This window comes from Triturus cristatus, chromosome 1_2, assembly GCF_964204655.1.
Source record: "Triturus cristatus chromosome 1_2, aTriCri1.1, whole genome shotgun sequence".
NCBI lineage: Eukaryota > Metazoa > Chordata > Amphibia > Caudata > Salamandridae > Triturus > Triturus cristatus.
The window spans coordinates 726,308,035-726,329,259 of record NC_140580.1 but is presented as its reverse complement, the minus strand read 5'-3'; the positions used below and the strand labels follow the sequence as shown (position 1 = coordinate 726,329,259).

The 21,225-nt window shown below is 45.2% G+C and overlaps 1 protein-coding gene across 11 annotated transcripts in view; it reads right to left on the bottom strand.

Annotated features, from left to right (window-relative positions):
* The window catches only part of LOC146867905 (uncharacterized), a 1,103,481-nt gene that overhangs the window by 415,810 nt on the left and 666,446 nt on the right, over window positions 1-21,225 (bottom strand). For all 11 annotated transcript variants that reach the window (XM_085608614.1, XM_085608620.1, XM_085608616.1 and 8 more), the window contains one exon: window positions 19,030-19,122. In XM_085608614.1, coding sequence (XP_085464740.1) covers window positions 19,030-19,122 — 93 coding nt within the window. The remainder of the gene's footprint in view (window positions 1-19,029; window positions 19,123-21,225) is intronic.

Below are 21,225 nucleotides of genomic sequence, written 5' to 3'. Positions count from 1 at the left end.
AACTCGTACAAGCAGGAAGGGAGCGCAACCCCAAATACGAAAAACCATACTACAGCCTCAGCAATTGCGCAGCCGGGCATAGCTCCTATGTCAGGGGTAAATTATCTCAACTACACTACAGCATGCATGTAGACAATCCAGACAGAGATAAGGAGTATGTAACACATGTAATGCAATAAAGATTAATGTCGATTGTGTATAAAGGAACAAAATGCCAATAAAAAGATGTTAAAAAAAATGGTGAACGATATTTCCTGTGGCCAGAAATAAATGATGGGGTCCTGCATTCCATTCTGAAGATTTAGACAGGTAGGAAAATCCACCACATGATGAACAGGAGACTGGGGAAGTTGGGAGTCCAGGTTTGTGGAGGCAAAGGTAACATCACTGAATAACAAGGTTCATCTTCTGGAGAACATGTTAGAAGGTACAGAAAAGAAGGTGAATGAGCTCAAAGACACATTGACAGTAGAAATAATTTTCTATAAAAATAGACTGAGGCACTGGACAACTGACAGTGAACAGGTAATTTGTGTGTCTTGGGCTTTCCTCAAATTAACCCTGGGACATCTTCCTGTAAGTTAAATGTGCATTCTTTGGCAACACCTGAACTGTCTGTAGGGTTGCAATGGAAAGTTGATTCACAAGGCCTAAAGATTCAAACCCTAATCCAAGAAGAAGCCTGAAGACTCAGACAGGGCTACCATTAAGGTGCTTTTGAATGACCCTGATCTACAAAAGCCAACCCTTCAAAAAACAGACTGTATGAAGGTAGAAGGTAAGAGTACTGCTCTTTCCAGATTGCTGAGAGCAGACACATCAGAGGAAGCAGGAATTGCAAGAACTGTCAGCCAGAGATGTAGCTTATGGTGGGAGGGGGGTATATGGTGCGGGTTATAGCCCTAATAATCTTTTTGTTGGATCGTGGCATGGCAAGTAACCGTTACTGCAGACTGGGTTTAGGTGGGATAGACAGCATACTGATACCGAGAGTCAAGTCAGAACCTAGTCAAGGGTCTGGCTTAGCTCTAAGAGCCTGTACACAAGCTGAGACATGAAAATAGTTGCCATGTGAATCATGCAACACACATCATGCAATAATCTGATAATGTTGCGTCAAAATTTAATAAAGTGTATTTCTTTAACATGTAGAAGCGTTTCCCATTAGAACTTTACTACATTGAGAGGCATTTATTAAACATGAACTTAGAAATCTTCATGCCTCCCCACACAATCCGAGGCAGGTCAGGTGTATTGTGTCCCCTGTATGGGACCTAGATTCTTATTGTAGAAAGGAGCAACATTGTATTCTTTTAAATCAAACATGAGGTTTTTCTACAGGGCACATCCTGAGCTCACGCATTTGAAGGTATCCTCATATGCACTGAAAGAAAAAAAGGAGGCTCAGTGAAATAAACTATTTGCCTAGAATCACACAATTTGTTATTGCAGGGAAGAAGGGAAAGAGCTCAGATTTTCTGGTTTCGCATTGAGAAATTCAGCTAGTAGATGGGTATCTCTTTCCCTCTGCGGTTGTACATCAAAAGTCACAGCGTTGTCCTTAATTCTTGGCACATGAGGTTAGAATGTAGGGCAGGCAGATGCCACATCAAAGCTCAGTTTGATTAGGGCTCGAGGATCCCAGAGCAGCTTGAGATGAACAAGAGTCAGACATCTGGCTCAAGCTTTCAGTGGCTCACCCACCTCTAAGACTGGGCCCGGGGTGGTAAAGTGACCTACGAAGAAGTGTGTGATGTGCAGGAAGACCTGAGTGAACGGATATAATAGGGCACCTGCCTGTCACACACTCCACATAAGTGTGCCACCTCAAGGGATTTAAGTGAGTCTGATCCAATCAGATCTTACCTGCAGCAGTAATTCAAAATTGCCTTTGAAATGGGTCACTATTGGGTTATAAATCATGTCCTTTAGCGGTAAAACAATGCTTGAATTACCAATAACAACTGTAGAAAGCTTGGGGTAACATATTCCAGTAATTCCCATGGTCTTTGCACATAAAGCACAAGCATATACATCAAGCCCCGTCTCCTGAGACCTGTGTTCCACAAGTAACCATCTGGCTAATATATATACAAGAATCTCTCGTCCATATCCAAGTATTATGATGATGATTTTGAATAGTGATGACTAACAACCGTAGGGAATCCTTTAATAATCACTGTATACCTCTTTAAAACTGCTCCTAGCTGTATTCAGGGAAGCAAATGCTCATGTATTCAGGGAAGCGAATGCTCAATGTCCAAAACACACACAACAGCTTTATCCGCACCTCAAAGGAACGATCCTTCATTAATCCTGCATTTTCCGTAGGCAAGGTACCCGCAATCCATGGATCCGCTAAGCTGAGAGAGCCCTCTTCTCAATGAGGTATCCCGGCTGTGATGTGTGCGAGTGCTCACGGAGAGACGCGTGAGCCGGAGCGGTGTGCAACCTAGGCCGCGAATCCCCGGACTCGAATTATCAGCAAGCCGACCGGAAATGCTACTGAACCGGGCAGCGGTATCTGCTTGTATCGGTCGGAGCCTTGTGGTACCTGATAACACCCCTGAGGCCGCCACTGCACGCGGGTGAGTGCGCTCGGCCTGCGACACCCTGACAAAGCTTGAGGCAAGTCGCGTTGGAGCGCCTGCCCTGCGGGACGCTGTTGGTGATGTGTGCCCCATGAATGTTAGCTTGTGGAGGACATCAGATCGGAGCTGAGGCACTCCTGGCGAGGTACACACGTTTTGGGGCGCACTCCAGACCTTAGAGAGTAAGCGGAGTGTCCCGGACTGCATAATTCCGCCGACGTAACTTGTTAATGCCGATGAGAGCGTGGCACGAACAGTCATTTGCTACCCCCACCAATTTGCCCACCACGCTGCAACTGACTTGGAGGACCTTGGCTGCTTCCCCACCTGTTGCCGCCTACCGAAGACGTTGGTCGTCTGGTGCTGTTGTCACTACTGTGCCCCCCCCCCACTGTTGCGGGTGACACTGCTGCTCGTTGCAGGCACATGGTACGCTACAGTTTTTTCGTGGTTGGTGACCTCCGATCTGGGCGGGTGGGAGCACACCCTGACATGCTAGGGGAACACTGAGTTCCGCGTGGCCCTTGGTGGAGAGAGTTGTAGAGCCTGTGACAAAGACGCCTATACTTACCAGCCATGTGCCCTTTGAACTGCTTAGTGTGCCAGGCTGTCACCCTGGTGTGGCGCACAACGAACTGTGTCTATCCACCAACCCTCTCTACTTGGCTTACATCTGACATATAGTGCGCAATTACCAGTTGTTCAGGGGCTGCTCCTTCCATTCGGGTGGGTGCTACTGAGACAAGTTGAAATGGGCAGAACGGACAAAATGCAACAAAAAGTGTCTTTCGAGCAACGCAAACCCAGAGACCGCTCTCGGACGGCTGAAGACGACGAGCAGGACGAAGAGCGGGAGTGAGAGTCACATGAAGGTGATCTTAAATCCATGCTGGCTTCTATGGAAAAAGGCCTGCAAAACTCGCTAATGGTATTGGGGACGAAGATTGACTCCCTTTCCTACCGTATGGACCGGATGTCTGAACGGTTGGACAAACAGGCTGAACGCCTCGACATGGCAGAAAGGCGTATCACAGAGGTGGAGGAAGCACAGACTGACATGGACAATGGCCACATACGTATGGACCAGATGCTTCAAGTTCTGCTGGACAAGACGGAAGACTTAGAAGCGAGGTCTCGAAGAAGTAATCTGCGAATTATCGGCATACCGGAATCGACATCTACCGGCAACATGGAACAGTTCATCGAGAAACTATTGACCACGCTTCTGTCTCCGACACCTTTTCCCCCATGTTTGTGGTCGAACGGGCACACTGCTCGTTGGGCCCACGCCCGGCACCTGGCGCCCCTCCGAGGCCAATAATAGCAAAGCTTCTCAATTATTGCGATAGGGACGCAGCGTTAAGAATCGCGAGGGAGAAACGGTCTTTGCACTACGAGGGATCAACACTTGCTGTATTCCCAGACTTTACAGTGAAGGTGCAGGAGGCACGCCGCCAGTTTGGGCCACTCAAGAAGCAGTTGAGGGACCAAAACATTGATTATGCGATGTTATACCCGGCCCGCCTACGCGTCAATCGCCAAGGCAGGTCGCATATTTTTACAGATCGCAAGACGCTGCAAAAGGCCATGAAGGTCTGGGCAAAGGAGCAGAGGCATAGCCCAGATAGGGAAGCCTCGACTGGTGTGGTTGGAGGCTCCATGGATGAACAGGACTGATCTTGCCGTTCGACGCACAGATAAGAGTCACATATTTGTGGGGGCAGCACTTTGCAGATTAAGTTTGTTGTAGCAGCTAGACAATGAGTGGGGCGGGGATGAGTTTTGAATTCAGTTAAGTTGCACAGTCATTCTGTTTTGCGCATATTACCTTCAGTGGTCTGTCTCTTTCGTGACTGGCTGATAGATTGAATGGGTTGCCCGCTAGGCCGTACGGAAGCAACATATGCGGGGTGCGTGTGACTTTTGTTAATGCTTAAGATATGCAAATTGGGGTGCGGAGGGCCGTCGATTGTCACCCAGTTGGTCGACGGTATGTGGCCGGCAACCTCCGTAACACACACTTGGGGTAATGTTATTGTTGTTTGCTGGCGGGAGGGATGGCTACTTTTTCGTCCAAAGTAACGCAATGTATGTTTTGTTTCATGAGGAACGGGAGGTATTGTTTCGTCAGGTCCTAGTTGGGCGGACCTTTATGTGGGAGGGGGTGGAGGGTTGTTGAGACTCATATGCTATATTACGCACAATATTAGACAAACTCACTTGCTGCTCAGTACCATAGTACCACACACTATTGAGGTATAGATACGGTGACTGACCCTAGAGCTTGTATAGAGGGGGGTGGCCGAGATCTGACAGTGGACACACTGAGAGCACTCACATGGAATGTTCGGGGGCTAAATGATCATAGAAAAGTCTGTAAAGTCCTTTCATATCTGACAGGGCATAATATAGATGTGGCCCTTCTGCAGGAAACACATCTCCCGCTTAATTCCCCCATACTACGATGCAGAGGCCTGCTAGGTAACACACATGCTGCTGGCTTCACCACGCATGCGCGTGGAGTGCTTACATGGGTTAACCCTAAGTCCGCTCTCACTATAGACCCATTGTTTACCGACACTGAAGGCAGATAAGTAAACAATAGGTGCTGTGGGAAGGGAATGGACTTACTTGTTGTTAACATATATGGCCCAAATTCTGATAGCCCAGAGTTTTTAACAAGGTTGGCGAACAGGGTAGGCAGCCATGGCGAGGGACACCAGCTGTGGGGGGGTGACATCAATCTAGTTCGGAATCCCGCATTGGACAGATCAGAGGAACCCTACTGCCGCAGCTAAAGAGATTGAATGTGCACTAATTAGGTTCGATCTGAATGACGTGTGGCACTTGAAATGCCCAAACATTGGAGTCTATACACACTATTCTGCTTATCATTACTTACACACTCAAATCGACTATTGGTTCGCAGCTAGACCCCTTCGTGACAGGGTCCAATCATGTCAGGTGCTACCACATACACTTTCTGACCACTCACCGATCCTACTGGTGCTGGACACACCTAGCAGATGCATACCCTCATTCACATGGCGTTTTCCTCCCTATTCCTTACTAGACGCAGTTTTCAAGGAAGAACTAGCCATCGCTATTGAGACCTTTTTTTAAAAGAATGTGGGTTCTGTGGATGACTACCAGGTTATCTGGGAAGCTTTCAAAGTTTACATCAGAGGGATCACTATATCAAAGCACTCAGGGGTCCTCCGCTCTATACGTAATCGGCTTAAAGACTTAGAGGGCAAAATTAAGATCCTAGAGAGACAGTTAATGATGGATATGGACAGCTCAGTCAGGGTGAAACTAGTAGAGTTACTGGGAGAATACAACACAGCGGCGGACAAAGAGATTAAGAACCTTGGTAAATATGCCACCGCCAGGGCGTATGGTGAGAGCGAGCGGCCGGGGTCGGTTTTAGCGCAACTACTTAAGAAACGTAGGGAAACGCTGCACACGGTGAGGGTAAGGTCAACTGAGGGTGAACTTTTAACTGAAGTCAATGACGTGGCGTATAGATTTCGACAATATTATTCTGAGCTAAATGCCTCCAGGAGTACTGCGACTGACGAAGAGATCATTGATTACCTGTCCCATGGCTCACTAACACACATAGGGAATTCCTCATGAGACCCATAGAGAGAGACAAAATTCTTCTCGCCCTAACTAGCATGAAGGCAGGGAGTGCTTCAGGGTCAGATGGTCTTACGGTCGCATTCTACAGAGCATTCATAGATGTATTGCTCCCGCTGTTGACCACCTTCTTCGAAGATATGTGTGTTACGGGACATATGCCACCATCCATGTCAGAGGCAGTAATAGTAGCACTTCTCAAGCCTGGTAAGCCCTTGGAGGACTGTGCATCGTACCGTCCTTTGTCTCTGCTTAATGTTGACACGAAGATATTCGCAAAGATCCTAGCCACTCGGCTGGTCCCCCTGGTCCCACTCTTGGTGGCAGCGGAACAAGCGGGGTTTGTTCCTGGCAGAAATTTGACTTACAACCTACGCACTGTCTTCGGGGCCTTGCAACATATCAGACTGGAAACGCCTGCTGTGGCAGTCTTCTTAGATATAGAGAAGGCATTTGATTCTGTAGAGTGGCCGTTCATGAAGCATGTTTTGACTAGGATGGGAGTGAGCCCAGTTTTTTTACAGCTGGTCGGTACACTTTACAGCAAACCCACTGCCTGAATAAAAATAGGCAACATAGTGACGGACCCCATTAGCATAACCCGGTGGACGAGGCAGAGCTGCCCATTATCTCCATTGCTCTATGCTATAGTGGCAGAAGCCCTGGCCTGTGTGCTGCGGGAATATCCTCAAAACCGGGGTATAAGCTTCCCACGTTACAAAATTATAGTATCCACATCCGCTGATGATACACTCCTATACATCAGACACCCGGAATCTAACCTCTCGGCTTTTCTACGGGAGGTGGTGCGATTCGGTGGGCTTTCGGGACTGCAGGTTAATTGGCCGAAGTCTATCATCTTTCCTCTTACGCCGAATACCCCTAGATTTGAGCTAGACTATCCTCTGCAATGGACCACAGATGCGGTTAGAAATTTGGGTATTAAAATACATACGGATTCAGACACTGTATTTAGGAAAAATTACGGCACGGCCTTTAGCAAGCTGAAAGGTGATGTTGAGAAGTGGATAAAGCTCCCGCTGTCCCTTCTTGGTAGAATATCCATCATGAAAATGGTGGTGCTACCACGATTTCTGTTTTTATTTATTAATATTCCCATGGTTCTGCCACGAGCCTTCTTTGACCGCCTCACCTCATTGATGGTTAGACTAGCAGCCGCGCGCGAAGTGGCAGATATTGGTATTGCCTTACTCTATGGGTGAACTTGGCGCGCCGGATTTTAATTTATATAACAGGGCCACACAGAGTGCACACGCTTACTATTGGATGCATGGCTCTTCAGATATACCACACCTACGCATAGAGTCGGAGGTGGCCGCCCCGCTCCCACTCCCTGCACTGCTGTTTCAGGCTGCAGATCGCAGGACATGCATATTGGATTCTATTAATGCCACAACACACGCCTGGCACTACCTACTGCAATTACAGGCAGGTGCGATCCTTTATTCCCCATCGGCTTTATTAGAATGGTGTACATGGTTGTCTCCCTGCAAGGAGAAAGGGGTCATATAAGCACTTCATACTTTGGGTATACGCACTGTAGGGGAGTTGTTTGATGGTGGGGTAGCTAAAGGGTGGGAGGATCTAGATACCAATGAATCGGAGCCTATTATATTTACGAGATTTAAATTTCACAGACCACGACATGCATTGAAAGAGCAACTGGGAGAAGACTACCTAGAACTATCTGAATAAACAGCTTTAACACTCACTATATGGGCGAAATCCCCAAAGCGCATAGTAGCGACCATTTACAACTCATCCATGTCATATAGAGCTAACCATTATACCAAAGCACGCTTAGCATGGCAAAGGGACTTGAACATAGACAAAGCGGACACTATGTGGTCATATTGCTGCACCAGCACAAAGCGGATCTCACTTAATGGCCTACATCGCCTGGTATACTTCAAATACCTAAATAGGATATACTACACTCCGGAGAGGCTACACAGGTACGGTTTGCGGGAGAATGCAAATTGTGACCGATGTCATGCAGGGTTGGCGGACTTCCTCCATCTGGCTTGGGCGTGTCCCGGAGTCGCAGCCTTCTGGGTCTCAGTCTTCAAAGAAGTAGGTTTGATCACAAAGCTGACCCTTGATCCTGACCCAACGCTAGCACTATTAGGTTACTCTAAGCTAATTCCAAAAGGGGATCACCGGTTGGTTGACATGGGTATGCTGATGGCCAAGCGTAGGGTTGCTATGAACTGGTTTCGTGGTCCGCTCCCTACGCTCGCCCAGTGGAAGAATGACATGACATTCTGCAGTACACAAACGGAGATTTTTAGCGAGTTCCCCCCCCACGTAACCCAAAACTTCTGGGAATTGTATAATAATTACCAACTCACCTATGCTAGTGGTGTTAACGATTCACCCTCCCAAACGCAAAGTTAGATTATTCACAACAGAGGGTTTCCTTTACTCACATGGTTGAGCAAGCTGCTCTCGGCCTACTGTGAGTAATATCCACAACACGCTGGATCATCTTCAACCCACCTACAATAGATAAGCAAGCATGGGGAATTTATATATTTCAAGTTGCTCATTGGGCATTTGTATTTCCACCAATTGATACTGATTGACGCATAATGATTATGTGTGTAATGTATAATGTGATACTGTGAGCTGAGTCTCGTTGTATGTTCTCTGAAAATCAATAAAATACATTTAAAAAAAATTAATGATGATCAACAGCATGTGGGCTAATCTTGGAGAAGTCCCATAAAGTCCTTTTGTAGTTAAGATTTTGGTAAGAGGTTTGTGGTCACTGTGCATCATAATTTTATTTCCCCAGATGTACAGCTTGAAATGTTCTAATCCCCACACACACAAAAGTGCTTCCCGCTCAATGACATAATACTTCACCTCTGTGGGTGTCACATAACGGGACGCAAATACTTTAGTATCTTCCTTGCCCAAATAATTGTTTGGGTTGAGAACTACCTCAATTCCTCAGTCAGTAGCATTAGTGGTAACTATACTACCTAAATCAGGGTCAAAGCCTTGCAATGAAAGTGCTCTACAAAGCTCTTCTTTGATGGAAGGAAATGCATCTTGACATTCACTTGACCATTCAAATCTGTTTCTTAACCTAAGAAGCTGTCAAATTTCATACGTTTTAGTGGAAACGTCTTTAACTCTGTTTTTGAATTGGAATCTTAATTTCCTACACCCAACAATATCAATTGATTCACCTGTAAATGTCTTGATAGAAATATCAGAATGTTCCAATTCACTTACCAATGCATGCACAAATTTCTCTCCCCACACATTTTTATTCTCTATCGTGTAAGGCGAGCCTGAATCTGTGACAACGGAAATGCCTACCCCACCAATTAACATTTCACATATAATTGTTTTCTTCCTTCCATATTCTCCATGGTCAATTTTCAATACCTCCTCAGAACACACATGTTTAACTCGCCATCCTCTGATGTGCTAGTATGACATTTATCATCTTGGTCCACCAATCTTACCAACCCACAGACTTCCTCTGGGAAACCTTTTGAAAGTGCCCTATAATACTGCACATGGAACACTTTTCTTTACGTGGCGAGCATTTTTATCATTTGCCAAACGATTGGCACTGCCACACCTAAAACATCTTTTCTTCGGAAACCTCTTCATCTTGGTTTTTCCTCCTGAGTCCACTTTATCTGTATTCTTCTTCTTGTAAGCACCGGAAGATTTAGTCCCATTTATCTTGACCACCACTGCCTCTTCCTTCTTGTCCTTATTGTCCAACAACACAGGTTTTGCACATTTTCCAGTTAGTTCAGCTGTTTTAACTACATCGATTACACTGTCGAAGATTGCCGTGCACTCCTATTTTGACTTTATACTCCTTTTATATCATGGTCTTTCCAAACTTTAAACTGTATGCGTGCTCCCTGGAATACATGATCTGCCCTTTTTCACGTCTAAGTATACAACATGAGTTCATCGTGGAGATTACCAAAAAGACATGTGAGGGCCAATTTTTTTAATGTAGACACAATACTCAATCAATACCTCTTTTGTTTCCTGTGGTAGAACTAGTAGCAATTCACAATGACACAAACAGTAGGTTTGTAGTAGTTTTTAAATCTTCCAATGCATTGGAATAAACATCTCCTTGGCCTTCTGGTCTTTGTTTTTTGTTAATACGGTTATACTCTCTGAGCCCACTTGGCCCCAAACAAGGCAACAGTATTTTCAATTTCTTCTCTGCTGTGAAATCTTCATCGTTATGAAACGTAGATATGTAATTTGGGAAACAGTCTCGCCATTTCTCCCATTTAAATGCTGGTTCACCTGAAGATAGAAAAAAGGCTTGTGGTGGGAAGATTCCATACATTCCCTGATGACATTTTTCCATAAAACAAAAAAAACGGTTATCTCAATAGCAATTATGATACGTAACAGTATTGCCAGAACTCACCGCAACAACGTTGCTACAGTACTGAGGGAAGACAATGAATTCAGAAAACACTACTGCCAGGACTCACTGCAAGGAATTATGTAATATCACAGTTCACAAAACCGCTGCCGTTGAAGATGCATGCAGGCAAAGTACCGCATTGAAGTATGCATATGCAGTAACTTCAAAAGCCCAAGCCTCACCTTCACACAGAAATTGACGTGCCATGTGAATAACTTGCACAGCTAAATTTACGATGGCGGCACGCACGTTACGTTGTGTGTGGATATTACCATTTTGGCGCACTCTGCTTCCGAATAGTACAGCAAAATGGAGGCACGCTGATGCCAGTAGCAGGATTACACACATGTAACGAGGAATGGTGCGTTTCAATGATGAAGCGTTGCAGTGACAGCTGAAGTAGAGGCCGCTGGAGCGTCTGAACTGTCACATACGATCTTTAGACATAAACAATGCCGCATAAAGATTGATTAAGAGGTACTTGGAATTTCACACAGGATTGTTAACACAGCCTCAATTTTGTAAGTACTTGTCCACTGTGTCCAAATCTCCTGTTTACCAATAAATTCGAGGTAGAAGGATGTACGCTGAAATGTTGCACAAGGTTGCACGCTGACGGGTCCAGTGTGCTGGATATCATCACCAATTTTATAAGGAAGACTCCACATGAATTTGAATCAAGAATCCTTATTGATTGAAGTACATGCTACAACAACACTATGGGAGGAATGGCGAGGAGCATGTTGAGATGAACTCCTCTCCTGTCAGTCCCAGCATACGTCCTGTTAACATTCCAGAACATACAGCTGATGACAATGACATAAGGTGATACCACCAAATATTGTGTCCCACAAGGTACACATGTACTTACTCCAGTATTGGAACTTTCATAGATTCCCATTGCTTGTATCATTCCCCGTCGTCGAGATGGGAGTCCTTGGTAAATAAAAAATACCATAGAAATAGGTACAACAAAAACATGCATTTGCAATGCAATAGGTCTCGCATTATAAAAGTGTGAGCAGTTGGCATTGCTAATAATAATGCATCACTAGCTATTGGCATTGTAAATGATAATGGCATTTATTTATGTGTTTGTTTTATAAAATAGATAAAAAAGGCATTGTCATGAACAATGCCAATAGCTTAAACTTTTGCAAATGCGAGACCTATTGCATTGCAAATGCTTGTCTTTGTTTGCTGGAGTTATCCACAATCGTCGGCCCACGCACCCTTGTCATTGACATCATCAGATACGTCATCCTCAATGGAGATCACCCAAATACTGATTTTAATATAATTTCTCTTTGGGCTTTTAAACGTGTTTCTGTCTGCTGAGGAATGTAGATATTTATTTTTCCTACTATAATGTTATGAGTGCACATTGGTATTACTGTCTGCAGGCCTGCGGTGTTGGTGCCAACGTGAGAAACATTTAAACAGTGTCACAACGCGTTTGTAGATCGCCTCAATGTTGGCAATCTTTATTACAGCTGGGATTTTGGTGTTTTTTTTAGGTCTGCACAAATGTGCTTTTTTTCCAACCTTTGCAAAAGTTTGTAGCAACGTTCAATGAGATACACCAACTCGAAGTGGGACACCAACACGTTCTACTTTTTTCACTCAATTAAAGATTTATAAAGTGCAACAAATCACCTGTGAGGGTCTCAAGGAGCTAGACTGGCCAGTTGCTTGGTGGTCATCTGCAATCTTCAAATTGACAAAATCTTCAGCAAAGTTCTGAAGTTGAACATCCACACCATAATAATCCACATTTGTAAAGCGTGAACAATCACCCGTAAGGGTTTCTAGGCGCTGGGGGCCGTCGGGAAGATGAAGCAAGCTATTGCCCAGAGTCACATGGTGCTGGGCTAATCTGCCACCGGGGATCGAACCGTGATCCCCAGATTCCGGAGTCAGTCGCCCTGGCCGCGGCGCCACACCTCTTCCCTTCCCATAAGAACGCCCTCACTACATAATTTGTCTATCGCACTCTGTGACAACTATTTAAAGGGGCCCCATTTCCATACTTCCACTGGGGGATCATCGAATGTCAGCATAAACTCTGGCCTTTCTCACACACATTTGGGAACTGGCTTTGGCATTAAGGCAAACCCTGCTTACAATTATACCGCTGCAACTACATTAGGTGCACTCTCCTTATCTTGTATTACAAGGAGTGATACTTGCATCCCACACTTCTGTGATGTAACTTTCACCACGTGCAACCACACTGGTCTCCAAGATTTGCTATATTTCCATGCTACGCGCCCACCCATGTTCACACAGTAACTATATGCTGTATATGACTAAGAGGTTATAAGAGAAGTCATCGGAGATGCCATCAAAGATGTCATTTAACACGAAATGATTGATGTAATGTGAGGTAATAAGCAATGCATGGCAGGGCTGCAAGTTTTGGTTAGCGCAGTGAACTATAACTGCTGAATTTCAGTGTTTTTTGTTTTTAAATGTTAGTTTTATTTTGACATCTAATTATGACATCACTTTAACCTTTCTTTTTTATGTGAATCAATATATAGTGTGTATGTGTATATCTATATACATGTAATTGCACATGCATTAGTTTTAAAATACACACTAAAGTTACATAACAGGGATTCATTAACAGCGTCTCGCGCACATCTGCCTTTTAAAGAAAGCTCGGTTGGCTAGTGCACCTGTTGTAGAACTGTACGAGTCAGTTTAATCAGAGTTGCTAAGCAGACACATTACTTTAACCCGTCCACGTGTACGTAAATGGCTACATTTCTTGCATTCTGGTACTTGTAGTTTTTCCTGGTAACATATGTGTCGGAATGGAAAGGTCGTACTGGACGAGGTATTCACACCTGGCCTGGTACATAATCCCAAGTGGCCCCTTGGCCAGACCAGCCCAGTCATGGCTCTTTAGGCAACATTTGTGTACTGATATACTGGACCGATTCATACAATGTTAAATGGGAAACTACCAGCCCCAGAATGCAACATCCCGTTGACTAATAAGACATGGCTGATGAAAGGAGTCGGGCATGACGTGGGGCTGCGGGATAGCTAAGCCAGTATTACAACTCGAGATCTTTGCACTAAGTTTGGTCACAAAAGCTTCCGTCAGAGCAGCTCGCGGGCACTCGAGGGTTACACCGCATGGTGAAAACAAGTTCTATTTGCTGCTCTGTGCCCGGGGTCCCTGCTGCTGCCCACTGGTCTGGCAGTGCCCCGAGTGCGCTCTGCATTATTTGCCTTGCTGGCATTGCTCAGTCCGTGCCAAGCCCACAGCAGAGGCCGTCTCAAAGGTCAGGAAGTCCGCCGACCGCGCCCCGTCTGGAGTAGTGCCTGGAAGCGTTTAGTAATGAACAAGTGAGCTGTTCCCGCCTCGCAGCTTCTCCCGCGTCTCCTCCCACTGCTCAATAATAAATGCGAGAGTTGCCGACTTCGGAACGGAGAAACTAAGGAGCATATTAACAAGCCAGGCGATAAAATTATCGCCGCTTTAGCGGCAGAAAACTGCCGCTAAAACGGCGATAATGGGCTTGATAATATGCTCTATGGAATTCCAATTGAAGCCTATGTTAAATGTGAATGACATCTAACATGGGCTTCAATTAGAATTCCATAGAGCATATTATCAAGCCTATTATCGCCGCTTTAGCGGCAGTTTTCTGCCGCTAAAGCGGCGATAATTTTATCGCCTGGCTTGTTAATATGCCCCCAAGTTTGAGCCTCTGCGTCCGTTCAACATCCTGTGATTCTGGGCAAATCACTTCAAATTCAGGTGCCTGCCATAAATGAATGTGTCTGCAAGTGGTGCTCCGGAAAAGCACGGTGTAGATGGTTAAGTGCTGGTGCTGAGCACCGGAAACCACCGACTCAAATTAAGCACTGCTTAAAAAGAAAAGCGAGAATAGCTCTTGCAACTGACCTCTGTACAACCGGCCGGCGGCTGTTTGCGTGTAGCATGTGGGCCCTAATGCGAACTCGAGTTGGTTGGGGCCACTCGTGTTTCATCCTTCAGAACTCCTTAAATGGATGCCATTGATTTGAGCAGCAGCGCCAATAAGGATGAAGCAATTTAGCCCGTGGTCATCGGCTTTTCTTTGTGAGAGACCCCAGGGCTTGTAAGGGGTTGGATTGTTCCACTTTATTGAAAACCTAATTTTAGCCGTCAATGAGCCCTGGGTCGTGCTTGGCACTTTTAGCTAGTATCGAGTATTAATTAGTAAATGCGTGACTACAGGTCCCAGAATGCAAAGGGCTAACTGAATAAAAACGAAAGCTGGCTGATGGATCCATGGCCGCTATAAACAGTGCAGTAGGCCTATATTTTGGGGGACAATACACCACTGCAACACTACCTGCATTGTGTTTCAGAAGAACTGCAGTCTGTGCAGCCGCTGCACGATCTAAGCAGGCCTCAGAAGAGAGCCTTTCCAGGCTAGGCAGTGGCAGGAACAGAGTTAATCACCGCAAGTGTAGAGTGCATTTCTAGAAATAATTCCAAAATATGTTGAGACAGACACGAGAAATGCAGCCAGTCTTCTTTTCGTGCATTGCTATTTTACTGTTCAATGTCTTCCTAAACAAGACCGGGTCTGAGAGAGGGAGGGGTCGGGTGAGTCTCAGACAAACGCCACAGTTCAGGAAAGAAGACGGATTGGCGGGTGGAGAGACGGGAGGACGAGAGAACAAAGAGAGATAGAGAAGGGGGCAGAGAGAGTAGAGGCACGAAGAACAAGAAGGGCTGGGCGAGAAGGGTGGGGGGAATGCCAGCAACAGAGGAGCCCACGAAAGTGAAAGTGATCGTGATTACGATCGCTACGGAGGAAAGACACATGGCGCTGCGCGCGTGCACGTTCACGTGCACTGTAGCTTTAGGCCACGGCAGCACTTTGAGAAGCCCACATATAAAATGTCTCTTCGAGCCTTTGGCTCGCGAGACCTAAAAAAGAATAAGGCCAAGGCCTCATCTCGTTTTGTAGCATACCCACCTCTTTTTGTAAAAGAGACCAAATAAAATGAACAGCCAATCAGAACAGCCTCACCCCATAAAACCGTCCCGAGAGAGCCTCAGAGCCTCAGATTTTCTACCGCACGTTGTGCAAGGGAGTCTCCACAGCTCTGCTCAGTTTTCTTCAATTTATTCCTTAAATTTCAACCTGATGTTTCACTTCAACTCTTTATTTCAAGTTCAACATGTCAGACAAGGAGAAGAAGGCTCCTACTACTAAGTACTGCACTTCTGTGAAATGCTTTTAATATCCTGCGTAAGCAAGAGCAGAGTTTTGGAAACACATTTGGGCCTTTTTCTTACACATCAAAGTTGACAAGGTACAGGATGCAATGCTGAAAACACACACACACATGATGAAGTCAATACTTCTTGATGACACATCATGTAACTCAGAAGACGCTGAAATAGCGGACTGTACACAAGGGTAAGACGCACAGTCTGGAGGGTGTGAGTAGGTTCTCGGTGGGCGTTTACCCGTGTCGAAGTGAGTAAGGGGCTCTGGGTGCTTTTATTAATCAACATGCCCATGCAAAAGAGGTTTACTTTTAAAACAAAACATTCAATTCTCTCAAACTTTTTCTCCTGTAGTGTGTGATTAGAGGGTTCGCCCAACTCTAAGGCTCTATGGGGCCGAGATATAAGTACTGAAAAAGTATGTGGTATGTATCTGTAATCGCACTTTCTCCCCTTTGGGAATCTTGGTACTTAAATGACAAATGTTTATAGACAACCATACATACATAACTGTTTTACTTGCTCAACTATCCAAGTACTTACCAATACATACAACCATACTGAAACATATGCATCAAACAGGCAACGGTGTTCACACTGCTGCTCTAGACTGTGCTGTAATTGTTATTTGAGAGAGGAGACCTTACTGATACTCAGTAGCAGTCCGTGGAGGGAGTTCCATGGGGCGGTGAGGCGGGGCGGGGGAGGGACAGGGTGGGGGAATGTAAACAACGGAACATGGATGAACGGAGGTAAGTACACATTTAAATAAATAAAACGAATTTCGTTGCACGCGCTGCATCGCATTTTGCGATGCAGCGTGCGCAAAGGAATTCGATTAATTTATTTAAATATGTACTTACCTCCGTTCATCTATGTTCCGGTGTTTACATTCCCCCACCCTGCCCCTCCCCTGCCCCGCCTCACCGTCCCACGGAACTCCCTCCACGGACCGCTACTGCTGATACTTCCTGCGATTCACCTCTTCTGCGACAATAGGAAGCTTGTACAGCTGCTTTAGTGTCAGGTAGGGGAACCTCACCTGCTTTTACTATGCTGTACCTGTTCCGTTAAGGAGGGAAGCTTCCACTTCTGCCAATGGTGAGCAGGTTTAACGAGGAGTGGAATCCTGCACTGCTGATGGTGTGCTGTACCTATTCTGCGAGGGAGGGAAGCTTGTACTCTCATTTTTTTAGAAGTATTAATCACACCCCCTGTTTTACACCCGTTTGTTGGTGCCATAGGGGTTCTAACCTTTATAACCTGTCCTCTTTGAAGACTGCAGGAAGGGTTACAGCCTTTCTCAGAGAAGAATACCTAGCATTTCTATGTATGCTAAGGTTATTTAAGGTCCAGGAGACTTAACCTAAAAGCAGTTTTTGAAAAATCCTCTGTATTCATTTATAACATAGCAATTTTGCCTCTGTTTGTGTTAAAAATATTTAGGCACAGTCTAGATAGCTCTAACATAATTTCATAATTTTGAGGTGTTTTCATCTTGCAGTTGCTGTTTTATGTTTATGTTTCAAAGGGGAAAAATACTGGACTGTGGTGATTTTCGAAAGTTTCCTATCTGACTTGGCATGGAAATACTAGCCAAACCAAAGGTCCAATGGTTAATATACCTGCACCAGAGCACTGCATGTAATCTTAGATCTCACATTTGTAATTTAAGTAAGACAGCTCAGTTTGTAAAATCTTTTGTTACAGGTGTCCTTTTGTAACCTCTGCCATGCTCCTGCTACCTTTCTTTTGTGTATGCATCAAATACCCTCAAAATCTTCTGCCCAGGGACTAGGGGTGGGGCTGTTCACTTGGACTCAATATCTCCTATCCACTTCCTACCTCAGCTTGGTTCCATCTACCCTTTCTATCGTTATCTCCCTTCAAGTCATCACATTGTGGTGTTCTGTTGTGGGAGCAACATGTACCTAGTGCTTAACTTGATACGGTGGTTTCTGGTGCTCGGCACCGGCACTTTATTGTCAACACCGGCTCTTAACAGCCAGCCACATGGTGGTGCTGTTTATCTAATTTTGCGAGGAGCAGAACAACAGTTGATTTATAATTAAATATACATTAAAATCAGAAATACCTGCAACCCAAAGCGAAAAGAATAGCTTTGGCGGCATGAATCAGTCATTTTAATGTATAGTTAAAGTCTGAATTGTCACTCTTGTATGAGTGTGATGGTTAGTTGTGATGGCACAGTCATTGGCAGCACTATAGTGGGCAATGGGTGTTGCACAAATTAATTACTGTGTGTACCCCAAAATCTGGACAGCCCAAAATTTGCCTCAATCAATGTTTCCACATTTCACTGAATCAGAGATGGTGTTAAATATCACTTAATGAGGCAATGTGTCCCCACATTAAGGAACTACCCCAGCCATCAAAATCAGAAAATGCAATTTTAAGTAAAATGTTTGAGATCGAATGGGCTCAATCAATAACTAAGTTCTCGATCAATGGAAAAGGTTACAGTGTTTGTTATAAAATTTTAAGAATGAAGTGATACAAATGCAAAATTATACAGAGTGTGTAAAAAAAAGTCCCAGAAGGCAGCGAAATCAAGAGGAAATGGACAGCATTCCTAGCAGCATCAAGGTCATCAGGGAAATCTTCTGGCTCACCTTGAAAAATCAGTTTTTTTTTAAATTCATTATTCTAGCATATGAAATTACAGGATCAGCAGTCTCACTGCAGTGTGAGCAGATATAGCATTTCATCAGCAAATCAGAGCTACATGAAGAATAAACTTCACGTTACCTTAACACCTAAGCACTAACCCACTACAAGAATAATTATCCAGCACCCTCTATGCTAATGTCATCCAGATATGCTCAAACAAAACAAAATATAAATACATTCAGTAACATTTTAATTAAAATCCAAAGGTTTGCAGCGTCTAAATGAGTTTCTACACTGGATCTTTCTGTCTCAATACCATTTTAAAACAATTATAATGTGCCTGCTGAATCAAGATGAGTAAGGAATTTACACATGTCCCATTTTTTGGAAAGCTTGCAACATAAATGAGACTCAAGTAACCATACTTATAATTTATTAACCCAGAGCTAGTAAGATAAGAACCGGGCTGCACCAACCTTTTGTGCAGTCTTCAAGTAGATCTTCTGAGCAGAATATGGGCAACCTTCCTCCACCGCACAATCCAAGCAGCGACTGGCAGCACCTTCAGGCTAGGGCAGAATCAAATGCAGTCAACCTATGTTATTGTGTTTTTTATTAAAGTCTTTGAAACACTAAGAAAAATTTATTTTTCATCACAAGAATTTATTTGACTCTTAAAGTGGGTTCTTTCAAACACAAGGTCTTATGTACAGTATAGCATTCTGACTTCCAGTAAGGGAAGAGTGAGTGGTTGATGGGAAGAGAGAAAGTGGGAAGTATGTGCACGAGTGAGCATGTGTGTGTGTTTGTGTGTGTGTATGAGAGGGAAATGTGGGGTGTGGGCGAACTACTAAATTGACAGGTTATGTGATCTTAAAGGAGGCTGAGAAGGGAGATGATGCTCCTAGTGAAACATTCTTTTACTTACCTAAAATCTTTCCTATAAAACAAAGCATACCAGTTTGTATCTGTAAATGCTGTGCAGGATCCAGAGTTTAAGAACTGGTTCTTACAAGTTTACAGATTAGCAGTGACAGATGTGGCGCAGAGAATGGCAGAAGTGGCTTGACACAACGGCAAGGGATGAATCACATAGCACTATGCTAATGGGGAGAGAGGGCTTTCTGATCCCACTCAATCTTGTGTCAGACATAGCCACAGCACCAAGCTGATGAATCTCTCTGGTTTGGTTGACCTGCTTCGGGAGGTGGATCTAGATGGTGTAATGGCACGGATCAGGACCAGTCGATGGCCCTTGACACCACTGACACTAGCTACTGCTTGGGAGACTTTGACGTAGGCTGCTTTGGACATCCTGGAGTGGTTTAGATCTTTTCTCAAAACCACATGCATGCATAATCAGTTGGGGTGTTTCTCAGGGCTTCATATTGTTACCTCTGCTGTCTAACATCTGCATGCAGGCGTTGGAAGCCTTTCTGCATGCATTTGGGTTTCGTTCTTATATGTTTTCAGATGACATAGTGGGCGTGGCCACGCAAGATGGTCGCCTAGTCACACTCATGCGAGCTCCCACCGGCAATTACTTTACCCTGAACCATCCTGGGGCAGCAATTAACGAAAATATCCCCCACCAGCCCGAAAAACCACCTGGCACTCACCCAGACTGCAGAGGAGGCGGGCCAGAGCCAGAGCCTCCATGTCGTAAGAGCCTGTTGGGCAAGGACATCACTGTGATCCTGGAACACGGTGGCCAGTGGAATCAGTGAGTTGGGGCGCCCGAGAGGGACTCCCTCTAGAAGTGGGTGCGGAGCCCGCCTGGCCACAACAGACCCATGCAGGCAGCACAGTGGCAAATGAGAGGCAAGTCTGGACCTCACCGTGAACTTACACTACTTTGGGGAAACTGGGCAATCACAAATGCAATGGCCCGGAAGTCGGATGCTATGAAGGTTGCTCTACAGGGGGAGTGCATGAAGACAGTGCATGGGGTAAAATGCAGCTCACGCGTACACTGATTGCGCAAGAGAAGAGACTGTGTGTCCTGGAGGAGTGTTTGGCTATGGAGCCGCAGAGGTTGGTGGAATGGAAGGAGTCCAAAAGAGAAATAATGGAGATATGTGAGAGGTAGGACAAATTTGTACACACCAACTATAAACAGCGCCTCTATGTAGAAGGGGCCAGGGAAGGTAGGATGCAGGCTATACTTCTCCCTAGTGAGACCCAGAGGACACCCGTGGTGGGGGATGCGGGATATATAGGGAAGGGAGGTGCACTCCCAGCAGGATATCCTTTGCAACACACCAGCAGGGGGTATATGCAGCACCGGACAGAAACACAGGCGCCTAACAGGCCTACAGATGGCCAGTCTACCTAGAGAGGTCAGGGAACAGCTAGATGCCTTCCTCAATAAGAAGTGGCAATCTGTGCCTTGAAAGCCGCAAAGGCCCCTGGAGGGGATGGCTTGCAGGCTGAGCTATACTAGAGGAGAGCAGGCTCTTTTGCAGATCACCAATAGTAGTAGTGTTCAATGAAGAGTACAAGAGAGGTCAGTTGCCAGAATCAATAAGAGAGGCTTTCATAGTTATGTTGCCAAAACCAGGTAAGGACGTCAGAGAGGTCTCCTCTTACCACCACCTCTCCATGCTGAACATTGATGTAAAAATCCTCAGCAACATTTTGGCGACCAGGCTTCTGGACTACTTGTCATCCCT